Genomic DNA, 23745 nt, shown 5'->3' with positions numbered 1-23745 from the left:
ATGGAACAAACATATATTTTTAATAGGTGGTAGAAAAGTATGAGATATATTTAAAATATATTTTAGTCTGTAATCCATATATTTATTTTATATATTTTCAACATATAAAATAAATACATGGTTTAAAAATATATGTTTTTCCTCCAAAATAAATGTACTAAAATATGGTCCTGAGTATTACTGGACTCATCACAGGGCTCATTACTGTTTACAGAAAGATTTATGGATTTATATTAGGATTTGTAGCTTTTTGTGTGTGTGTGTGTTTGTGTTTTAACTTTAAAATATAAATAAAAATGATGACAAAAAACAAACCATAATTAAACAGCAAAACTTCATGCCTTGATCGCTATAGCAGCAGTTCTGCCCTGTAGGGTTCCACAGAGTTGGTCTAGCAGAATTGAGGTGCTTTAATTGAAGCAGGGTTTGAATCCTTGCAGCTGGCAGCGACAGTGTCGTGGGGGGGGTCCATTGTGGTAATGTCTGGTGTGAGGCTAGCCTGGTCATAGTTGAAAGCTGACTAACAGCTGTAAGGCTTTTAACTGTAATGGAAAATGGAAAGCTGGCTTGATTCAGACAAGTGTGCTGATGAATGCCGACAAAACAAAATTTTTCCACTGTCAGCTAATAACCCCCTCCTCCATCGACCCCTCCACATCTTAATGGGTTAAAGCTAGAATATCAGAATTTTAATTTTACTAACACCTCTGTTATCTGAGATAACCACGTGGTACATTAAATATAGATACATGTGCAAGACAGCCCTCTATCTCATTTACTTACAGTAATTTACAGTATGCAGTATATTTAAAGGTACAGGGTTTGTTTTCCATTTAATTTATTTAGGATATGGGGTTAATCAATCGCTCACGTGCTCTGATTCAGTTAAATGAAAAGGTCAGGATTAAAAACCGTTGATTAAACAGCTTTACAGCTCAGTCATCACCCTGGTCTCAATTAGTTTGTATAATAGAGATTTCACTATAAAATAAAATTTATATTTAAACAACAGTCATGCATAAAAAAACTACTATAGTACCAGTTTCATAATCCACAGCCTTTCCTTCATCTTTTTTATATTGTTACTCTGAGTACAATGCTGTCTTATTGGTTTAGATTGGTACACTATATACAAGTTCATTTCTAACATTTCCCAGAAACAGTCTTTAACGTGTATGTAGGCAGAATTCCTAGCACCTCATTATATGAGAGACTCATGCTGTCCACAGATTTGTACAGCGATGCGTCACTCTATTCTCCTCCTTGTGAGTCAGGACATAAACACCTTTTAAAATGTCACCAGAAGCAAAAGACTGATAAACTATTTTTACCTCCACATAAAGCTGCAAGCAAATAGGCATTGCTCCTTTAGCTCAATGTACATTGTCTTACAAGTATCAGACAACAGAAATAAACTGTAATTAATATACAACTTTACCATTATACATTACAGTATTCAGAGCTGGTAACTGTAGAGCCTTTAAAGTTTTTAAGTGAAACAGATGTTCAGGTCTGTAGCAGATAATAAGGTCCAAGTCACTCCTGTCTTTAGCAGATTTAGTTAAACCACTGGCACAGCTGCAATATGATACTGCATTTTTGCTTTAGGTTTAGTGATCAATCAGGTTTAAGTTATAATGCACCCTACTTTCAACTGTGAAGAAGGAATTGCTTCATTTAAAAAAGAACTAAAGCTATAATCTCACTTGCTGTAATTATGATGGACAATACAATATGAGAAGCAGTTTCTGTTCAATAGCAGCACCACTGCAGTGTAGCACAGTGCAATACAACTGTTACAGGGGAGTCTGGAATGGTAGGTCCAGCACAATTTTGCAATAGGTAAACTAAACAGTCATCCAACTGGTACATCATGTAAAAACTGTTTTCATCTCATAACTGATCACCACAACAGGCTCTTAATGAGAAGCAGATGTCTGTATGTAACTCCTTGCCCAGGGAGTTCTCCTTCTTAGGCACTGTCTCACAGCCTCCTGGCAGCGGTCCACAGAAGTCAGCTTCAAACCAAACAAGTTTTCCAATAATCACCATATATATGCTTACACTCTGTGAAATAGATCTTATCATTAATCAAGATGCTGCACTTCTGTATTTGTTTTTTTTTTTTTTTTTTTTGTGGTGGTGGTAGTGGCTTCCTTTTGCAACCTTCCCATCACAGTCATCTTCTTACATTGCACTTGCATGCATAATAATCGATGCTAGTTGGGCTTTCCTTAGCTGTTGAATAAAATAAGCCAGGAGATGTTTTTTCTTACTCTCTGTTTTAACAGTTTCCTATCCAGAAATGAAGAAAGATTTACCTAGTCATAGCAACATGTTAGCAATCACTGAATACATACAAAAAAAAAAAAAAAAAAAGTTTGCCTAAACTAGTTGCTATTGGTAAATGTTTTTTTTCATGTGAATATGGTTTTCAGCCTTAACAGTGAACATGGTCATCTTGCAGATTTAATGCAATACACATGGCTCTATAAGTGCAGTAGTTAGCCTACGTACCACGTGTTGTGTCAAAATAAAGTCACTGTGTAGATGCATATTCTGTAAATACATTGTTTTACAGGAAAGTGTTTGCTAAAGGATAGTTAAAAGGCACAGTTTGTGTTAAAAATAATCATTGTTGTTAGTTCTCGTGGTTTAAATACTGTTACAATTGTTTCAGTGCTTTCTTGTTTTGTAATCTGCCTTACAAAACAAAAGGCACCCTTTTCCCCAGTGAGCTGTAAAGATGAGGCATTTTTGTAATTACACCTGTTTAATATTTTCTTTCTGCTCATATTTAATATTGCAGTCTAATGCAAATGGTACAAACATCATTAGCATGTTGTAGTTGGCCGATAGGGTAAGAGTGATCTCAAATTGCAGGGACAGTGTTCATATAGTACCGTGCTCCCTCTATCTTATACATAAAACAGTGTACAATTTACTCAGCATAACTGTGAATTTACCAAAACAGTGATATATCAAACTGGGAAACATCAAGGCAGCACTGTACCAATTTATTTCAGTGAAACTGCACAAGTTGTTTTTCTTTTTTTATGCTTTGGCCTGAAAAAGAGACCTTACCCTTGCCCATGGCAATGCGAGTTATTTACTCTGTTTAATGTTTGACCAGTTTTGTTTTTTCCACACCTCCAGGCTCAGTGGAGTGGAGGGCCAGCTGTTTACAGGCTGAAGGGAGCTTTCTCTAGGGGTCTTTTTACCATCAGCAGCGAGGGCATCATCTCAGTGACCCGGCCTCTGGATAGAGAAGCTCAGGTTGAGGTAAGTCAAGGCCACACAGCCACACTCCATTCTTGTGGATCCAAACAGTGAAGGATTTTATTACAGTCACATAAACATACTTTAAATTCTGAAAATCATAAATGTGGTGGTGTTGTCTTTTAAATTTGCTAGACTATTGTAAAGTCTTCTTTTAAGGTCCTGGTTGAAAGTTGCCACATGTAATAACACTGCAGCAAAACTGAAGCATGTCAAAAGAGGAGTTTTGACTGTTCAGAAGTTTGTAATTGAGATTGTATAGAATTTATAAACAGTGTGCCGCCATGTATTTACCTACTCAATCCGTTATTTATTTATCTACTCAAAGCTTCCTATTACTCTATCACATATAATATAATAAAACTCTTACCCCCCCCCCCATATGAGGCTTAAATAAAAGCAGGTTAGAAATGCTGACATGATAATGAAGGATGGAGGGTTGTCAGTGCTGTTCAGAAGGCAACGGTGAATATCTAAAGGAATCCTGTGGTGTTAAAGGTGGTATTGCAAGCGACCATACAGAGAAATCCCTCGTATAGTTTGGCAGAAACCTAGCAATGACTCTGTTGTCCCCCTCTTAGTTTCAGATCGAGGTATTTGCAGAAAGTCCTGACGGCACCCCGTACGCCGACCCCCTCACGCTGGCAGTCACCGTGGGAGACGACAATGACAACGCGCCCGTCTTCTCCCAGCAGCTGTACCAGGCAGACGTTCATGAGCTGGCCGTGCAAGGTGAGATTTGATTTGTGACTAAAGGGCTTCATTTAGGGCATACATTTACCGGCCTCGTAGAGAGTCCTGACAAAATGGTTTAAGATTAATGTGATTAGTAATTTATTTAGCAGGGTTAGTGAGAAGTATAAAGGTCTTATTCCCCATATTAACCTCCTGGGTGAGGCAACTAGACATGCTGTATAATACTGCTCAGTGTGTCATATCACCCACGTCAAAATTATAAAGGTTTCTCATGTGAATTTGTACTTGTATGCTTTATAATTTCATTGCCTACCTCTAATCATGTAGCTTCTTCATCTAATAAGCCAGTGGTTTGACCAACACATCTTTGACCAAACCCAGGTCTATATAAAAATATTTAAACATTTATATTATCTATACAATATGGTATAGCAGCACTTAGCTCTTTAGTTTTCCAAACCTTCCTGTATTATGAGAGTTGTATATTAGGGTTACAGTGTGTCTTTTCAATTTTTTTTATTAGGGACAGAAATTCTTCAAGTCCAGGCCACTGACGCAGATGCTCCCGCCTCGGATAACTCAAAGGTTGTTTACCGAATTGCCAGTCAGGAGCCAGAAAGCAAAGAGCCTTTATTTAGAATGGACAGGGAATCTGGATCCATTATTGTGCAGGCAGCTAGTCTCCATGGCATTGCAGCTCACTACACTCTGGAAGTGATAGCAGAGGATCTGGCCGGGCAGAAGGGAGGTAAGCTGACCAGGGGCAAAACATCACACTGCTGTCTTTATGGGGTGAAAGTTATAATTAACCTTTTTTGTGCCCAGAGTACAGGATGGTGCTCATAGAAAACCAAGAGAATGTAATGTATTGTTCAGAAGTACCAGTTTTCTTTTTTTCTGTTAGCCTAACCTTACAGTGCTCTAATCTTAACATTGTACAACCAGTAACTACCGGCAACATCAAATAATGAGTGATGTCTGTGAACCAATTGAATTTGGGTCGTTTGGACATCTCTTATTCTAAATACAAACTGTTTAGACTACAAACAGCAAAGGCACTGAGTGAGAGTCTTGCGTGTTGAAAATAATTGACTGAACAACCGTTTGTTTTTAATAACCTCTTTCCCAGGACACAGCAGCAGCTGCACAGTTATCCTGGACGTGGTGGATGTGAATGACAGGCCTCCTGTGTTTTCACAAAGAAAGGTAATATCTCCTTATTTAATATCTTTTATTTAATACGGTACTTTTGCAAAATAGAAATAGTGAGTTCTCTAGACCCGAACTTCCTGCACTTACGCTACTCAAAAAAACCCCTTGTTTAGTATGATACGATTTTTTATTAATTGAAAATGATCAGCTGGGCTCCTTTTTCTTGGTCATTGTCCAGACAAACTAACCCTTTAATGCTGATTTTTACCAGCAAGGTTTGCTGTAATTCTAGTTACAAGGCTCAGCTCCCTTCATCGAATCCAATCTCATAAAGACAAAGTCCACATTCTCAAAGTTGTTTATCGCCTTATCTGTAACTGTACAGTATCTCTAGCCTCTGGTTGACCAAGTTAAGATCCTGGGCCTTACTATTTAGTCGTTCTGTATTACATTTTTCTCTTCCATCCATCGAAGCTGTGACTTTGGTGACTGACCACCAATTACAGTTGAGGCTTTCAGTAGTGTTAAAATAAACTCAGTTTATCATGTGTTTGTATGTATGTGCAAAACCCATTTCTTCTTATTTCTCCTGAATAGTTTTTTTCTCTTGTAAATGTCTTTTTGTAAGCGTTATTAAAGTGTGTATGTGATGCTGCAGCCAATAATGGATCCGCTCTGATTAACTTCCCCAGAACCGTAAATTAGAAAGGAGGCTATGAAAGAGCTTTAATGGAATTAATGTGATAACATTTCTCTTGTTTAACAGAAACAGGGGCTTTGGGGATTATATGTGTATTTTGGGGATTGAAAAGGATTGCACGTGCATTTAAAATTTCAAGAAAATTTGAATGTCTCTGTTAAAGGCACGTCACAAGTTCACCTACTCAGGAGTTTTTTCAACACTTCAGAAACCTCTTGTACCAGTGAGATTTAGAGCACATTTACCAACTCTATTTGTGTAACAGCAACAGAATGACAAGCTGTTGGATGAGTGGTGGCACCTCATACTACTCAGCCCTCTGTATGGAGAGGATCAGAGAGAAGTAGCGTTGGTGTTTAGTGACTACAAGTACCAGAATAATCGTCCTTAAGCAAAAAGATATGAAGGTTGAGAGTGAAGGTCGGAAAAGCAACAACAATACAGCTTGGGGCTGGAAATGCATTCCATAGCAAACGTGTAATTGACTGTTTGCTGTATACATTAAAAAAATATATCATGAAAAAGCAATTGGGGTATAACTGCAATTAAAGTGCATTGAAATTCTGACAAATCACTGCAAAGATGTGAAGTTAAGAGCACTGTGATGATAGGAATAGCCCTGTATTTACAAAAAATGTAAGATATCTTTATTTTACCTCACAGACAGATAGTTTCTTGGAGATCCAGCACCGAGTGAACGTATAAGGTATCATTTCTAACATGTTGTGTTTTTTGATTCAGTATGGACCATTTAAGATGCCTGAAGATACAGAGATGGGTTTTCTGGTAACACAGGTCACAGTTTCAGATGAAGATAAGCCTGGAACAGACAGCTGGCTTGTGGAGTTCAAGATTGAGTCAGGAAATGAGGGAGAAATCTTTGAATTGCAGGCAGACAGAGAGAATAATACAGCCAACGTAATCCTCCAGAAGGTACAGTATGTGAGGGGGGTTTATCAACAATATTCCATTCAAAACAGTTGCAGGGTTAAAGTACAGCTGACCTGATGTTGCTGTGCGGTGTAACATTGCAATAGAATGTTCTTTTATTGAATCAACATATAATCTTTAATAACAATTTAAACTTTAGACTTCCGTGCCGTACTGCAGTAGCTATCCACGGTCCCCCTTTTTCGAATCCTTGTTCAAAAAGTGTGCCGATTGTCCATCTGTCCATCCATCAACCTGTCACACTCTACAAGGTAAATACAATAACTGCCTTTGCACCAGTTTTTACCAAACCTTACCAAGCCTCCCATAAATGCTTAAAAGCCTTAAAGAATGTATAGTATTGCATTTGCAAGACGTTATTTCAATGCAAATTTGTAAAGGTTCTTGTGAACAGGAATCGGGATTCCAAAAATAAATATCAAATGAAGAAAGTGGATCTATGAAATCCCTGCCCGCATGAGGCTTTCCCAGCTGCTGATCTTCACAGTGCTGTCGCTATACTTGGATTAATTGCTGCACTACACATTAATTAATATGCCATCCTCCGTGGAAAGCGAATGAGCGCTGTGGACAATAATGAAATGCTTTTTTTTTCTTGTCAAGATTCTTCTTCAAAGAAACTATTTGTCCAGGATAGCCTTGCGTGAAATACCACGCTAATTTTAGCATGTTTGGAAAAGGGGAGGGAGGGGGGGTTACCTATGAACATGGAACAAGGAGGGAATGTTGTTTACTAAGTCTGTATCATGGTGCTTTCAGGAGTTCCTCTTGAGTTGCCTGTCATAGATACATGTACATACTAGATCAGCCTTGACCGAATCTAGGGATCTGACTCTTTGTATAGATTTTTTTCTTTGTAATGCTTTTTTCATGGTTATACTATGGATTTACCTTAGTTGACCATGTTTAACCATGTTTTAATATGCTTTACTATGCTTTATTACACTATGCTTAATTTAAACTTTTACTACAGTAAACTTTTCTAAGAGAACGCACAGCTGTGTTCTTCATGGGCTACCAATATAGACACTTCAGTTTAGCTAGCCTACGTCACATATCTGCAGCTGGCAACTAGAACTTCTGAGCTCATAGTCAGGGCAAGAAACATAATAATAATATGAAGAAAAACAATTCTCAATCTTTGAGAATGAAATACAAAAGATGTAATAATGGAAGGCAGAGAAAAAAGGGTAACTGGGTCAAAGCAACAAAATTACTCCCAGTAACATTCTGGTAATGTAGTGCACTGAGTTCACCTCTCTGTGCTGAGTTCACCCACCAGTCTGGCTCTGTAGCATAGATGCATACTGATGCTGACTCCCTGATGTAAGGCTGTCACCAGAAGTGTACAGTCACATGTTGAGATGCCTCATTGTCCTGTCTGGAGTGAGGATCTGTATTCAGGTAGGGAAGCATTCCTAAAGCTAAAGGGGGAGTTAAAAGCTACTCTGGAGACGTTGAGCGTTTTCACTGAGGTGACAGGCAGGGTGAGTCATCTGCAAGCCTTGGCCACAGAATCCTAAAGGGGGGTTCAGCTGGAAAAGGATTCAGCTTCTTTTTTTAACTTATTTCACCTCCTTTCAAGGAATATTGCTAGGCAAAAGTAACATTTCGACTACTGCTTTCTTCAGCGTATAGTACAGTTTGTCTACTTTGTTTCTTATAAGTGTTTCCTTGAAGTTTTAATTGTTTGAAAATATGGATGAACTGATATTTCTGCATATGCCTTGTTAAAATACTTAGCCTTTTAATATAACATTCCCAGCATCAAGGAAGCAAATTCCACATTGATCTGGAATGGAACACATTATGTTATTTATATAATGTTATATATTTTTAATTTTTTTTTTAAATGAAACCAAGTGAACAGGTCGCCGATGTGAAGTGCTCCAAATTAATTAAAAGTTATTCATAGGTGTGTGACCCTTAAGCCAGGGCCACAGTGAGCCAATTATATTAGCAAAATTGAATTAGTAAATCTGCTAAAGCACATGCTGAACTAATGAATCAGCTTTTTGTCAAGCAACTAATTGAACTTCCCTTAACAACAAACATAAGACACAGACAAGGGACAGCACCTGAACTGACTGCTTTACAACGCATAGCACTGACATCTTGATGAAGGTACTGGTCAAAACAACTGTCTTGACTTGACTTTCTTCTCTTTACCTCTTAATTTAAGATGAGGTGTTTAAAGTTAAATTTAGAAATACTAAATTAAATTGCAAATGTTTTGACTGTAAGTCTATTTCAATGTCTTACGATTTTGTCATTGAATTTACAAAGTTTCTTTTTAGACTTAGTTTTTAATAGTTAAGGACTGTTATTTTTTTGTATAAGTTTGTTTAAATCAGCTTCTAATCAGTTGAAAAAAAACTCAAAATGGGTAACACTTTATATTAATGTGTTGCTTATTAATATTTTATAAATGTTTTATAAATATCTAATATATGCTTAATAACTATGTTGTTATTGTTATTGTTAGGCCCAGTGAAGGCTAGCAGGGGTATTCATTAAAAAAAATATATATCCAGCAAAAGTAGCTAATTTTTTTAGTTTGTAAGTTGCTTTGTTTTTTTGTTCCTTTTATTGTTTGCCAGGACTTACTCTACATCAATGATCTAAATCAGCCACATTGGAACTCGTAAAGCCTGTAGCGATCCCTAAATCTTTAAGGGATAGATTAGAGAGGACACTGACCCAGTGCTTGCTACGCCCACTCAGCATGTGTACTTGTTGTTGATCAGAGAGATGGAGAGACAGCACATTTATATTTGCTCCTGCTATGTCATCCCTTTTTGGGGCTTAGAGAATGTTCTGATATTCCAAATGCATTTAAATTAAGTTCTGCTGCTGCTGTGTAAAGTCAGATCGACAATACAGTGGACTATATTATTTTACACCTGTCCCCAGTGTGGCTCTTTGGAACAGGATCCAACTCCATTGAAGGTCTGGGACCCGCTCTTTTGGGCCCTCCTAAGCTACCGTACTTTATGGCAGACCTCTTTCCATTGTTATTAACAGGAGCCAGTAAGTCAGTCCAGTCTGTTTGAAGCTACAGTAATGGCCAAAATTTTTGCATCACCCTATCGAATTAACACATTTTGCTTCATAAAGTCGAATGAAACCTGTTAAATAATGTTATGTTACGTTAACATATTGCATTACAATACAATCTAGTATGAAATACTGTACTACTATTATGACTTCCAGTAGACTTTTGCAATAGAATTTTGAAGTTTCTTTGATTACATAATCAAATTCTGTTCATATAGTTTTATTATTATTATTATTATTATTATTATTATTATTATTATTATTATTATTATTATTTCTCAATCCTAAAATTATAGGTGATGCGAAACTTTTGTCCATACCTGTAGACCATTATAATGAGCTTGAACTACAACAGGTGAAGCAATTAGGTTCCAAAATGAGTATTGCTAATGGTACACAGACGATGTGGTGTTTGTGCAGAAAACCTTTCCTCTTTTAATACATGAACTGGCGAGCTCTTTTCTGAACAGCTGGGTTTGCTGCAGCAGACAGCAGGTGTGCTAAAATGATTTCATTTCACTGGGGTGGGAAGAAGGATTACACTGTGGGATTTTGATAATGCTCTTGTCTGATTGTCGCAAATAGTACCAGAAACAGGACACACTGCACTGGTAATTTTTCTGGAAGTCTTATCATCAGGGACAGAAAGAAAACAATCAAATCAAATCAAATGTAAAAAGAGTGGAGATTGATACCCTGAGACTGATACACAGGGCGCACCAGGACCATTGGTAATTGAGGCTCAGTGCTGATTTGTACCATGCAGTGTGGAAGGGTTGGTTTAGAACCAAGCAACAAATAATGTGTAAGCTTTCGGTATCTACTGCACAAGTGGATGGTATGACGGGGACACATTGCAGTTAACTAATGAATTATTATTCTTATTCTCTTTGTACTGCACATCATTTTATGTTTCAAAAAGATCATGGTGACTCATATGCACCACTGTGACCACTAACCTGTTGCTGACTGACTGGGAGGACTTTGGGGTGTTGTTCGTTTTACAAAGTTAGAATCAAATGGCAACATCCTACAATTCGAGTCCCTTTTAAAGTTGTTTGTCATTTTGCGGTATTTTATTTGGGATTTTCTAACTTGAAAGGTGGCAAAGGAGGAATTCTTGTTGTGTGTCTTCAATAGTCATGGTTGCTATTCACTTGCGAAATTCCTTTCAATCTCCCATGTTGGCTCTGGCACTGGAGATTAAAAACCTCTGGCAACTAAAGGGTTAAGGAGTTGTCTAGTGCCAGAGAGGATTTCAGAAGCCTAGTCCTGCCGGTAAATCCTCAGTCTGTGTCATGTTTGGTTGTTTGATCTACCTTGATCCATACTGGTGACCTGCACTCTCTTTATCCCAGCGTATACTGTATTGCAGTATTAACGTAAGGGACTGAAACAAAAGCAAAACATTGACAGGCAGTAAACAATCAATCGCGCAACAATACAATCCGCTGTTTTTTTTTTTTAATTTTGCATACAGCATTATTACTACTGAGAGAGAACATTACATTTACCTCACAGCCAGTTTTGACTGATCCAGTATATCTATTTCCAGTCCGACCAATATGCTTCAGAAATCATTCCTTTAATGGTCTTTAAAAAAACACATGGTTGATGCAGGAGGCTTTCCAGATGATGGGTCTGTAAATGATTGGTTCTTGATATACATCTCTGAACCCTATTTCAGAAATTCATCATTACCAAGCCCCTCTTGTAAAAGTGTGACCTGTGTGTATGTGTGTGTGTGTGTGTGTGTGTGTGTGTGTGTGTGTGTGTGTGTGTGTGTGTGTGTGTTGTACTGTTTTTTTATCAGGAGCTGGACTTCGAGAGTGTGCAGGAATATTCTCTGGTGCTCAGTGCTCGGAACGTGGGGCCGCTGGTTGCCGGTAGTTACGGCTCAGACTCCACGGCTACCGTCTTGGTTCGGGTGGTGAATGTGAACGAGGCGCCAGTGTTGTCCCAGGAAGTCTACGTGGAGAGCGTGGAGGAGGGGGTGCCAGCGGGGACTGTGGTGCTCACCGTGAAGGGCTCGGACCCGGACACCCCTCGCGGAATTGCTCTCAGGTATTCTTTTCTTGTCAGGCTGCTTGTTTAGGTTAGCTTCTTTCTCGTGGTTTTTATTATTGGCAAGGAACCGATTCAAATGATTTAAACAAGGACTACTAGCTAGTGTTTATTGACTTCCTAATGTACTGAAGGAATTGGCAAATTGACCCATCTTCTTGCACTTACCTCCCCCCCCCAAGTGTACCAAGACCCTTGCCTCTCTCTAAACCCTCCCCTTCAGCAACTTAGAACCTGTTTATGCACCATGTCGTGTGTCTAACTCCACATCTGCACTTGTCCTTTGCCTATCAGAGTCACAGGAGTCCATGCACTGCTGTAATAAACAGGGCACCTGAGACTGCCTCTACTCCCATGTCTCATTTAACATAAATATGACACCGGAATGGGAACTATATTACCTTCATTAGCAGGTAACAGAGAGTTGGTACATCAGTGAGCCGTGTTTACCTGTGCAGTGGAGCCGTTTTATCTCATTTTCTGTGTCTCTATAATACACTAATTCATACAGAGGGACCTTTGTTGTCATATTCATTACCCTCCGCAGTACATACTGACGATGTTGTGAATGGGTCCTGCGTTGTAGAAAATGTCACTGGAGACCAATTCAGCTGCAAGGGAGCGAGGTTAGAGACAACTATTCATAACGGAATTAAAAAGAACTCCAGAGACTGTATTTATCTACCACCTTACAAGACACACGCTCCATTATTTTCATTAAAACGAAAGTGTTCCACCAGTATAAAGTGCATGTTTGTTTTTTTTTTTTGATTGCCTTAAAACATCATTGAATTAGCTGACTTATAATGTAGTTACCTAGTAATAAAAAATAATAGCCTTACAGCTACATTACTTACAGTTACGAAATGACTTCTGTGCTGTTGTTCTATGATATAAGCATTAACACTCAGGATTAGCAGGGACAATGCATTAGTCTGCTTAGTAACACACCTAATCAACAACAACACGGTCACCTGCTCACATTTGAATGCTAAGCATTGAAAGGTGCCACAACCAGTAGCACAGCTATTATAAACTCTGCACAGATGGTTAGATGAGAAACACTTGTGCCAAATGCAATGAGGCATTATTAGCCCCCTGAGGGGCTGGGGCTGAATACCCCAGTCTGTTGTAAGCCACATTGCTATGTTACCTGGTCCCAGGGGACAGCACTATGCTGCTTGAGTGTAGGAGTAGGTGGAAAAGATACTACAAGTGCATTGCCAAAGCCCTTACCTTGTGTTTTATAGATATTCTCTGAAAGGAGACACCAATGAATGGTTCTATATTAATGAATACACTGGGGAGATCAAAGCTGCCCGAGTTTTGGACAGAGAGGTGATGGAGGGTACCTACACTATGGTGGTGGTGGCAGAGGAGAGAGGTAAGGCTTCTATTAGCGTGCAAAGAAATATGATGTGAAAAATACAACATGTGTGCAGAATTAGTTTTTATCTGCTCATAGAAGTTTAGCAATTGAAAGATGAGAAACCTACAAGGAACCCTAGTTGTGCTGAAGTACAGGTGGTGTTGGGAACTGACTGGCTGGGAAGCAATTTTCTCCACTGGGCCAAAACAAAACGAATACACAGTTTTAGTTTTAGGAGGTAAAGTGGGTGAAAGTGGATACTACACATATTATAATTCCCATCCAAGTACTGGCTAGGCCTAACCTTGCTAAGGCTCAGTGAACAGACAGTGTCACGATTCAATATTACTGCAGGCCATACTTCAAGATTCCAGATAACAAATGCAAGGCAGGATCTGCAGAAGTTCAAGCTAACAGGCTTTATGGTACCATCCCAAGCACTGTAACAAGCAGTGACTTAGCGTGCTATTGTCCATAGTAGTCCTGCCACCCCCGCATCTGTCAACATTGAAAAAAGTGGAGTACTGCTGAACATAATCACTGCATAACTAAGACACTCTGCTCCATCAGAGGGCTGGTTATCATTGGTTCACCTTCAGTGGGAAATCAATGGCAATCTCACACCAGCAGTCTATTACACCAGCATGAGGTCACAGACTCATGACTCATACTCCTTTCTGAAACAAAAAAACAACACCCAATGAAGTTTCAAAGTTGAAATGACCACCTGACTATATATTCTTAAATTGTTGTTTTTTTCTTCTAGTTTAGTAACATTAACAGAGTGCACTTAGGAGGAAATAGCTTGTGAACAACTTTTTGGATTGATTTGAAAACGTTATAACAGTGGAGAAACAAAACACGCATGGTTGCAGATTGTTACAATGCTTTTCTCCCCAAACACAATGAAAACATCAAATGAGTATTGGTACATCTCTTTGCGTATAATCATTTGGCCAACGCCCTGTTTTGAACATTAATTTTTGATGTGTATTCAGCTCACATTCACAAGCCTATTCAGACTGATACTAAACCATTCTGGACCATCTGGAATTGGAGTTGATGCTGTTTTTTAGATTAACTGGTATATAAAAACAGTAGCTTTCAAGACCTAAATAGTCTGTTTTTCAGGTGCAGGTGGAAATTTAAAGAAGCAGGTGTTCTGTGTTTGTATCTCACTCAAATCAAATAACTAGAATCCATTGTCTAAAATCACAAATACCTTGCTTAACACTCAGAATCAGAATTTGGACATGAAAGTGCAACTCTGAGACTAGCAGAAAGAGCCCCAAAATGATATGTTTTCTAACAGTGTTCTCAATGATGTTTGTAACTATTCTGTGTGCTTTTTGCCCATATTTAAAGTCTAGTCTCACTCTTTGTTTTCCTGTCAGTAAGCCCTAACAGCACGCCCATGTCAGTGACAGCAACTGTGACGATAAATGTCAAGGATGTGAATGACAACTACCCTCACCTGGTAGGGGATTACTCCCAGGAGTACCTGTGCTCACTGCAACGTGAGAACCAGGCCATTATCATCGGAGCAGTGGACGGGGATGTGCAGGAGCAGAGCGGGGCTCTGCAATTCTCATTCAACAACGACCCCACCGTGCGTCGCAACTGGAGGCTCAGCCCCATCAACGGTACGAGAGGGAATATACCACTTACTTGTCTCTGTTACTAGAGTTATCTCATCATCCCCCCTCCAGGGATACAGGCAGCGCAAAGTCAAACACATTCAGATAGCTTACATTGGTACAATGTGTTTACACAGTCAGAAACGCCTAGCAGAGTTGAGCTGCTTTTAAATGACATTGTGCCACAATGTTTGAATCTGTACTTTAATTTCATAGCGATATGGTTACTACTAATGACCATGAAATCAGTCAGACAAAAGGGGAATTTCTGTTAAGTGTATTTAAAGACCATTGACTGAAAAAAATATATAGCTCTATATTTTTGTCAGTGACAGCCGTTTAACTTTCTGACACAAAGGAATCTAGAAATAACAGTAATAGCCCTTTCCTGCCACGGTAATTATATTAAATGAGTTATTTCCCTTGAGGCTTTCTTTTCGTTCGTGATCTTTCCATTAAGTTTGGAATTAACGGAAAGCAGCTTTCAGAAGCCGAGTGAAATTACATTTCTTTTTTTTTATTTGAATGATGTCACCCAGGGTCCTTACACTGTGCTGTGCCTGTAAATGACATTGGTGGATGGGTTCCTCACCAGTGTGACTTGACTTTAATTGCTCCTCTGAAAGACCCCTCACAGCTTGTTTCACAGCTGTGGTCACAAGATCACAAGACGAAAAAAGACAATCATGAAGCTGGCACAATCTCTGATGTCAGTTCATTCTGCAATAGCAGACCTGCAGCGAATCACAGTGCACGTGTGTGCAAGCCTGTTTAAACAGCTTTTAATTCCTAATTTGCTGTGGCTACAATAGAACCCTGATTAGTCCTGTCCAGCCCTTACAATGCCTAGCATGCTCATCCAGTCACAAGGAAGTGAGGACACTTTATTTGGAAAAGCCCACACCCTCAGTTTTCCAAATGCATTAAATGTTTGGGTTTTGATTGATGCCTTTTTAGAAACCTTCCTCCCCTGCAGCCATCGTCTTCCCACATCAATCATCCGTAGCTTCTAGTGTCAGACAGCAACAATCTCGACTGCAGTTACAGTCTGGAATAGAGATGCTCCACCTATATAGAAGCTACTATGATGTCGTTCAGCTCCTTTGTATAGCATTTTGTCATGACCTTGATTATAACAAACCTAGATTTAGTACCATTTTCACTTCTTTCCCTATAGAGCATTTAAGGTGTACAAATTCCTGATACTCTTGAACTTTCCTTCGGATCCACAAGCACAGAGCAGGGAGAGTGGTGCATGTAGCTAGAGCACGCTTCCTATATTTAACAAAGCGAATTAAACTCCACATTACCAAAAAAATAAAGAATAAATAAGCAAAACCTTGAAAAAAGATCAGCTTGCTGTGCCCAAGAATGTTTTCACAAAAAAAGATTTTGATCGCTTTTGTGTTCATAAGACTTTAACAAGTTTTGAATAGGTATTTACAGTACAGAAACCGATTTTCAATATAAACAGTATAGCATGGGCTTGTTCATACAGAACTGCTACCCCTCCAACCCTCACCCAAGTAAAATGGACCCTGAAGGAGAGCTGTGTCTGAGGTAGCAGGCAGGGACATGTTAAGGGTTGACCTGGCCAGATAACTAGTCCAGTGACAGCCAATGTTTGCTCTTGTAAGGGAGTCAAGATTTTATAATCTCTGAAGAATGGGAACCCAAATACAGATTAGAAAAATTCACTGCTGACGTATGTTGGCGCATGTTGTATTCCACATAAGGAATCCCTATCCTATTGCTATGTATCATATTAGATACACTACATGACCTTCAGCTCATTACTTATTCAAATAATGTTTTATTCATGAATAAAATACAGCCTGATATTAATGAAACTAATCTACATTGTTGTTGGCTTAATTAACAACAGCACAGAACAGTGTCATGTTTATCAAACTGCATTTATGTCATATAACTTTAAATATTTTAAAAACTTTGTGAATATAGGGCTTTTCAAAGCACAGGGTTACATAAATTGAGATATATGCAATTGCAACTGGGTTTGATGGAACTACAGGCATTCATAAAAGCAAACAAATCACGCACAACCAAAATCCAGATCATAGTTAAATATATTGCAATTAAAGGTAAAGTGATTTTAGCCACATTATTCAGATTCTGTCCAGTATAACTTTTCTACATGGTCATATATTTGTTAATCAGGTTTCTGTTGTGAATGTCACACATATGTATTAGAATTGGACAGCTTCACTTTGAACTGAGGATATCGTTCTTGTTTTGACAGGTACTCATGCCTATCTTTCCATGGGACTCAGTTACTTGGTGCCTCAGGTCTACATGGTGCCTATCATCATCACGGACAGTGGGACTCCCAGACTGGAAAAACAATTTAACCTGCCAGGTAAATCCTAGAGCTTTAGCATGGTGTACTGTGGTAAGGCTTTGCAACATTTGTTTCATAATTGATATCTCTGCCTTGGAGCAAGCTGTGTTTAACGGGTGAAATTCACAGCGTCAGATCTTCACATCTTTTACAGTAGCCTGGCCAGTATAAAGGTTTACCATAACAAAAGCACAGTGTAATACAGCATAGTGAAAACACTGTTAAGCATTGTAAGGACCAAACAGGTATGGTAAAGCATATTTAAAAAAACATGGAAAACCAGGGTAGACTGTGGTAAATGCATAGTGTAACCATGGGAAAAGCATAGGAGAAATGTGAAATAACTGGTCATATTTACTATGGTAAACTTTTATAAAGGGAGCCCTTTTTCTGGTTTTAGTGATGGGTTTGCTTAATCAGTCAGTTTTCTGCAGTTCTACTGTACCATATAAAATATATTAAAACTAAATGTTACAGAAATGTCTTCTAATGCATAATATTTGCAGGAGTCTAATTTATCTGTAGACAGTGGCTAGGGTTACATTTTAATCATGATGTTCATATCCCACTTTGTCCACGTCCATATAAAACAACTAACAAACCAGATCAAGAGCATTTGTATTTTTACAAAATATATGCACAGATCTTTTATCACAATCTTTGTTATTTGGTGTGACTTTAAATTCAAAATATGTTCTCAGCTAGTGACTTAGAATCTCAGCTAATATAGTTGAACTGTATTTTAAACAAAAATAATATATATGCTGATTTTACACATGCATGAAGCCAATTCAATGTATTTGTTTTACTAGTTCTGTGCTACTAGAAAATGAAAAGTACTTCTGACATGGTGTGTTGCATTTAGTTCTATTTTTAATCTCTGTTTGAGCTCTTTTTTTTTATGATTGGCCACTTCCATGACTAATAAAAAAAAAGAAAAGTTGCGATAAACAGCAGTGAAATAAAATGCTGTATTTTCCTACAGTTGCCTGGGTTCGACTCATTGAACTACAGTACAGAACGTACCATATAGCTGCTCAGTATTACTTGGAGTTGTGTTTTACATTGTCATCATACTCGAAATCCCAGTATCCTGTCGGAAGCAGGTCACAATAATGTGTTTGTTTACTGTGTAGAACAACCATACTGTCTTCTCTATCAGAACCTCACTGTGCTATGCAATAAACTACTACCAAAACTTAAACCTTACCCTGCAGACATCTAAAACAGCACCAAAACTGCAGAGAGCAAACCCATGCAGTTCATTTGTAATCTGTTTAACCCCACTATTTAAAACCCTCCTATCGCAGTTGGCCTGTCTCTGCTTTGTGCATACAGGATTTGCATGCACTGGAACTTTCAAAGAGTGGGTATTTGCATACCGAAAGGTCACCAGGCTCTTCAGGTCCACTGGAGTGTTTTTCTGTGCGGGTATGCTTGGGGTCCCTTTCATTTGTCTTGTTTTGAAGTTTGTTTTTCAAATTATCCGACAAACCTTACTTGAAATGCTCCCCAGGGTGTTTTTACTTTACGGTTCTCTTCAAGTGCCACATCATAAAAGCAAATGTTTCAGAGATGAGTGGAAGAAAACAAAATGATGTAATTTGGAACCCCTCAGGTCTGTAATTGTCCTTTCCCGGGCGTCTTCAGTGAGGACAGATGAAATCATTACAGTCGCTCAATAAACGGGAGCTTGCAAACCAGGCAGTCAACTGATATTAGTGCAACAGCAAGAACAACAAAAAAAAAAACAATTGAATTGTCTGGTAACTCACTTGGTAATGACGACAACTGGATTTCAATTGGTGAAGCAAAAAGCTATTTCTTATAGATCAGTCTTCTGAAATTGAAGGCCATTTTTGATGGAAATCTGAATACTTATGTTCGGTGCTTCATCAGCATTTATTGAATTGTTTCACCCTGAGGCGTAGTTCACAGAGTGTTAAGAAACATTCTGGAACAGCAACTGTTGCAATGAAAAAGTATATTTTGGGTCCATACACCACTCCTCTACAAACTATTTTATTGTGAATGTATTATTTATTATTTGTTTATTTAGCAGACACCTTTATCCAAACGACTTACAACGTAGGGCATGTGAACTATGCACCAGCTGCAGAGCCAAAGAGTTTCAGTGACTTGCACAGGGTCACATAGTGAGTCAGTGAGTGAACTGGGATTTGAACCGGGGACCTCCTGGTTACAAGCCCTTTTCTTTAGCCACTGGAATAAAAAAACATTCCACACAGGGGAATCTTCAGTGTATCAAAAAATAAATAGGAATGCTTTGTAATTATGGCACAGTTATACTTACAGCTGCTTTAAATACGTACAGGACCACATAACAAAACAAGCATAACCTAGATTTATGTTTAGTCCATTTTATATCTTAATCACACTGTTTCTTATTTAGTGCTTCTCTAAAACCACTGTAAGGATGCCATAATTCACGTTTGAAAACAGTCTGTGTACTTGGTGGATATACTGAGTTGGAAAGTAGCTCCAAGGACATCTCAAAAATTTTTGTAATGCATTTACCTAGAATTAATTTTAAATGCGTTTCATGTATTTATTTCTTTGTCTTTGACCGGATTCCAGTGACTGTGTGCCAGTGCACTGAACGAGGCTACTGCAGGACTCAAGTCTTGGAAATGATGGGAAAGCCAACTCCGCTGTCTGCTTTCGGCATTTTATTTGGAACCCTGGGAATTTTAAGTATGCATTGTATCAAGTTGTTCACATAATATATCCATGTTATTGTTCATTAATAATGTGCTTTAAATGTTTGTTTTTTTTAGTTTTGTTTTGTTTTATAATGAGCAAAGCATTGAGATTTTACCTTTAAAATATGTTCCACAATTATAACTCTCCGCCACCAGGTGTCACCAAGTGCTATGTGGAAATTCACAAAGCCATTTACAGTACTCCCAAGTGTCCTTAGCACTATTATTGCACTACTAAATGTGCTGCATTTGCTGTTCAATGTCACCCCACAGTAGTTTGCATCATTATTATGTAAATGCCCAACATCGTTGTGCTTTCAGGTCATCCCTTAGTTATCCAAGCTAATTTCTTATTTATGTTCATTGTATTATAGTTACAAAAAACGAGAGAAAAGTTTAACTTGGCTTTCTAATTAAATCTGTATTTTTACTTACATAGAAGAAATATATATATATATATATATATATATATATATATATATATATATATATATATATATATATATATATATATAGTGAGCGGGTAGGTGAACACGAAGAAAACAGACAGTAGTTTCCAAAACAAAGCAAGTCTTTATTCCAGTATTCTATACATCTGGCTCTTATATTGCAATGTCCAAAAGAAAGTAAACAGTTCAAACAAGGTTTCAAACAAAAACCAAACCACCAAAGCAAAATTGCTGATGTAAACCAACCGGACCAATAACCCCGTCCAGTTGGTGAATAGGTAATTCCACCTGGGTTTTGGGTTTCTTCTTTAGGAACCCTTCTCCTACCCTTATTCTGCAGTCCAGTCCCTTTGCGAATCTCAGCAGCGGACAGGCCGTTCCTCATAGCCCCTGCAGAGAACAGGGAATTGCAGATGCAAAGGACCACCACGTTATCCCGTTCCGATCTTATTGTAGATAATCCTCAGAAGTTCTCAGGCGGGCAAACAAAACAAACAAAAAAAACCCAGACTAGCGACACATGCTCCCTTTTACCAGCCATGCCAAAATTTGTGGTGGCCGTAAAACAGGCTACGGTCCCGATGGTCCAAATTACACCCGGTGTTATAGTCGGTTGTAACTATTTCATAGTTGTTACCCAGTTGGGATTAACGGACCTGGATTGGTGTGGACGTAACTCAGCCAGGCAATTGAGCAGGCATGTAGTACCTGCTGCTCACAGTGTTATCGACTCACAATCATATATATATATATATATATATATATATATATATATATATATATATATATATATATATATATATATATATATGTGTGTGTGTGTGTATATACACAAACACACACACACACACACACACACATATATATAAGATAATATATTATATATAATATATATATTATAATATAGATATATATTATATATATATATACATATATGTGTATATAAATTTCACTTCTTGTTGTTTCTTACAGGCCTTGCTGTAATGATAGGCTTAGCAAAATTGAAAGCTAAGAGAACAGACAACCCAGACAAAATCCCTTTGAACAATTCTGCATAGCGCCCAGCATAGAAGAGGATTCACCCACATTTTACAGCCTGTCATGAAACCTACAGTACTCACCTATAGCACCTAAGGAGCCCTGTGGCAAACACAGCCGTAACTAAAGAAAACACAACGAAGATGAAATGCAAGACACTGCCTTGGCCAGATGAATGATGTCAATACTTTAATTGCTAAACGATAAATCCACAAAGGTATATAACTAATGAGTGCCTTTAGCCACAGCTAAGATAACCAGCACAGCAAGCTAAAGTCAATCATGCTTCCTATCTATACAATAGATCGTTGTTAAATAATTTAATATAAGGTGGTCTTCCATTTGATATCACACTGTTAAATAATGTAACTGCAATATCAAACTGAAGACCACGATTTATTTATATATTTATAAATTATATTATTTAACAGTGTGATATCAAACTGAGTATACTATACATACACTAGTTAAACAAAAGATCTGTGTTAAAAGCAGTGGTTGAAGTATGGCTTATCTGCTAGCAATGCCATACAATGTGGGGGTGTTTTTTTGCTCACAAACCATCAGTGTTAATGTAGTGGTATTTAAAACCAATATGAAATCCCAGTTGCCTGGTGTATATATAATAAATATGTCAGTGGATAGATAAAAAGAACAAATCTAGCACCTGTTGAATGAGGATGTAGATGCTAAAAGTAAGATATTAATGAGTGCCCTTCAGCTTTCTAAGGGGATAGGGGATAGTCCAATCAAATAAAATGTATTTAATAAAGTATTATCTTACATCTGATGTTAGAAATTCAACTGCCTTAAAAAGATGTGTGTGATTATTATTAACAGAGGGCACTGGACAGTCTGTGACAGCTCCCAGTAGATCCACAGCTTAGTGACAAATGAATGATTTCTGATGGCTAATGCACCGCTAATAAGAGGTGTTTGCCTCCAAGTGTAAATTAAATAAAGCCAGTTTTACTGTCCTCCTGGTCACTGTTGTTTGTTTAATTGTTTTAGTTTTGTTTGTGCTCAATGGTTTATGTCTTGTTTGTGCTCAATGGTTTCTAGCATTTTGCAATCCTTGATCAGCTAATTTTTCAATGTTATTTTGTCATTTAGACAGAGGCCTGAAAAGCCCTTGTGTGTGCTTCTGAGCGGAGTTTAGCAGATGGGTTGATTCGTTAATTAGAATATGAAGGATCAAGACAGAATCGGTTTCACTCAGGTAATATTGTCGGAGCACAAAGGAGGGGGTCTGTGGAAGCCAGCTTATCAACAGGGAGGGATAACGGACTCCAAGAGCAGTTTCAGCCATGCCAGATTTTACTATGAACTTAATTGGATGTACTGTACCTGAGCCTGGTTTGGGAAAAGCGCAGGTGTCCCTATTTAGTCTTAAGCTTACTTAGGCTTGTAAAACCTGGAATCGTTTAAACAGCTACAATATGCAATGGGTGTCTTATCTGCATCACTGAACCACATCTATCTATGTTTTTTAAACATCTTTGGCATTTGATCTACTGCCATTAAGATCAATTGAATGGATCCCATAAAGTTTGTTGGACCAAGAAGTTTTCTCAGGTAGGATATCATGCCTTCACATGCAGAATGCAATCTGTAACACCATATATAATAAAAGTGTGTCTGACACAAGCTTCCTTCAATATTACCAGGTCTGCTGTGGCTCCTCTAGGAAAAGCACCAATGCTTTGTCCATTTCATTGTTCCTCTCATCACTCGTCACTGACCCCTACTGGTCAGATGCCCTATTAGTCCAGGTGCCAGTGTTCAGTTGCTTGCTAGCATCCATTGCTTGGGTTTGACGGGTGAAAAAAAGGCAACTTGCTTTGCTAATAGAAACATTGATTCTCAGTCTTCAGGATCAGAAAATAGTATTGTGAGTAAGCTGTTCAAACAAAAATGAAGGGTTGCAATATCTGTAAAAACGAGATGTTTCACAATGCAGAGGAGCACAGATGCACAGCCATGTGTATCGTTCAGAGCCAAGGGACTGCAGACAAACAGTCTGAATGTCTGTATTGAGCTTTAACTGATCAAGTAGGTCAGCTCACTGAAATGAGCCTGATATAGCTTTAGGTCCTGGGTTTGTCAATTACAGATGATGTTTCTCTGTACTTGTTGATTATGCTTCAGATACCACACCTTGAAAATCAAGTGATGCAAGCTATTTCACTCAATGTTTTTCATTCTTTATGAAAGTCAAGGTTGTTATAATAGTTGAAAACACTAGTGGAGGCTTTGAGTAAACTGTTGATG

At 38.2% G+C, this 23745-nt stretch overlaps 1 protein-coding gene across 1 annotated transcript in view; it reads left to right on the top strand.

Annotated features, from left to right (window-relative positions):
• Nucleotides 1-22451, top strand: part of LOC121296308 (cadherin-16-like) — a 39172-nt gene extending 16721 nt beyond the window's left edge. Inside the window, exons 9-19 of the mRNA XM_041221703.1 lie at nt 3157-3282; nt 3861-4011; nt 4499-4723; nt 5105-5181; nt 6569-6760; nt 11649-11899; nt 13150-13283; nt 14663-14911; nt 17166-17282; nt 19863-19979; nt 21409-22451. Of these exons, the coding sequence (XP_041077637.1) occupies nt 3157-3282; nt 3861-4011; nt 4499-4723; nt 5105-5181; nt 6569-6760; nt 11649-11899; nt 13150-13283; nt 14663-14911; nt 17166-17282; nt 19863-19979; nt 21409-21494 (1725 nt within the window). The 3' untranslated portion in view covers nt 21495-22451. The remainder of the gene's footprint in view (nt 1-3156; nt 3283-3860; nt 4012-4498; nt 4724-5104; nt 5182-6568; nt 6761-11648; nt 11900-13149; nt 13284-14662; nt 14912-17165; nt 17283-19862; nt 19980-21408) is intronic.
• Nucleotides 22452-23745: the final 1294 nt, after the last annotated feature.

Source organism: Polyodon spathula, chromosome 21 (assembly GCF_017654505.1).
Source record: "Polyodon spathula isolate WHYD16114869_AA chromosome 21, ASM1765450v1, whole genome shotgun sequence".
NCBI lineage: Eukaryota > Metazoa > Chordata > Actinopteri > Acipenseriformes > Polyodontidae > Polyodon > Polyodon spathula.
Note: the sequence above shows the minus strand (reverse complement) of the source record. Positions and strands in the feature narration are given on the sequence as shown.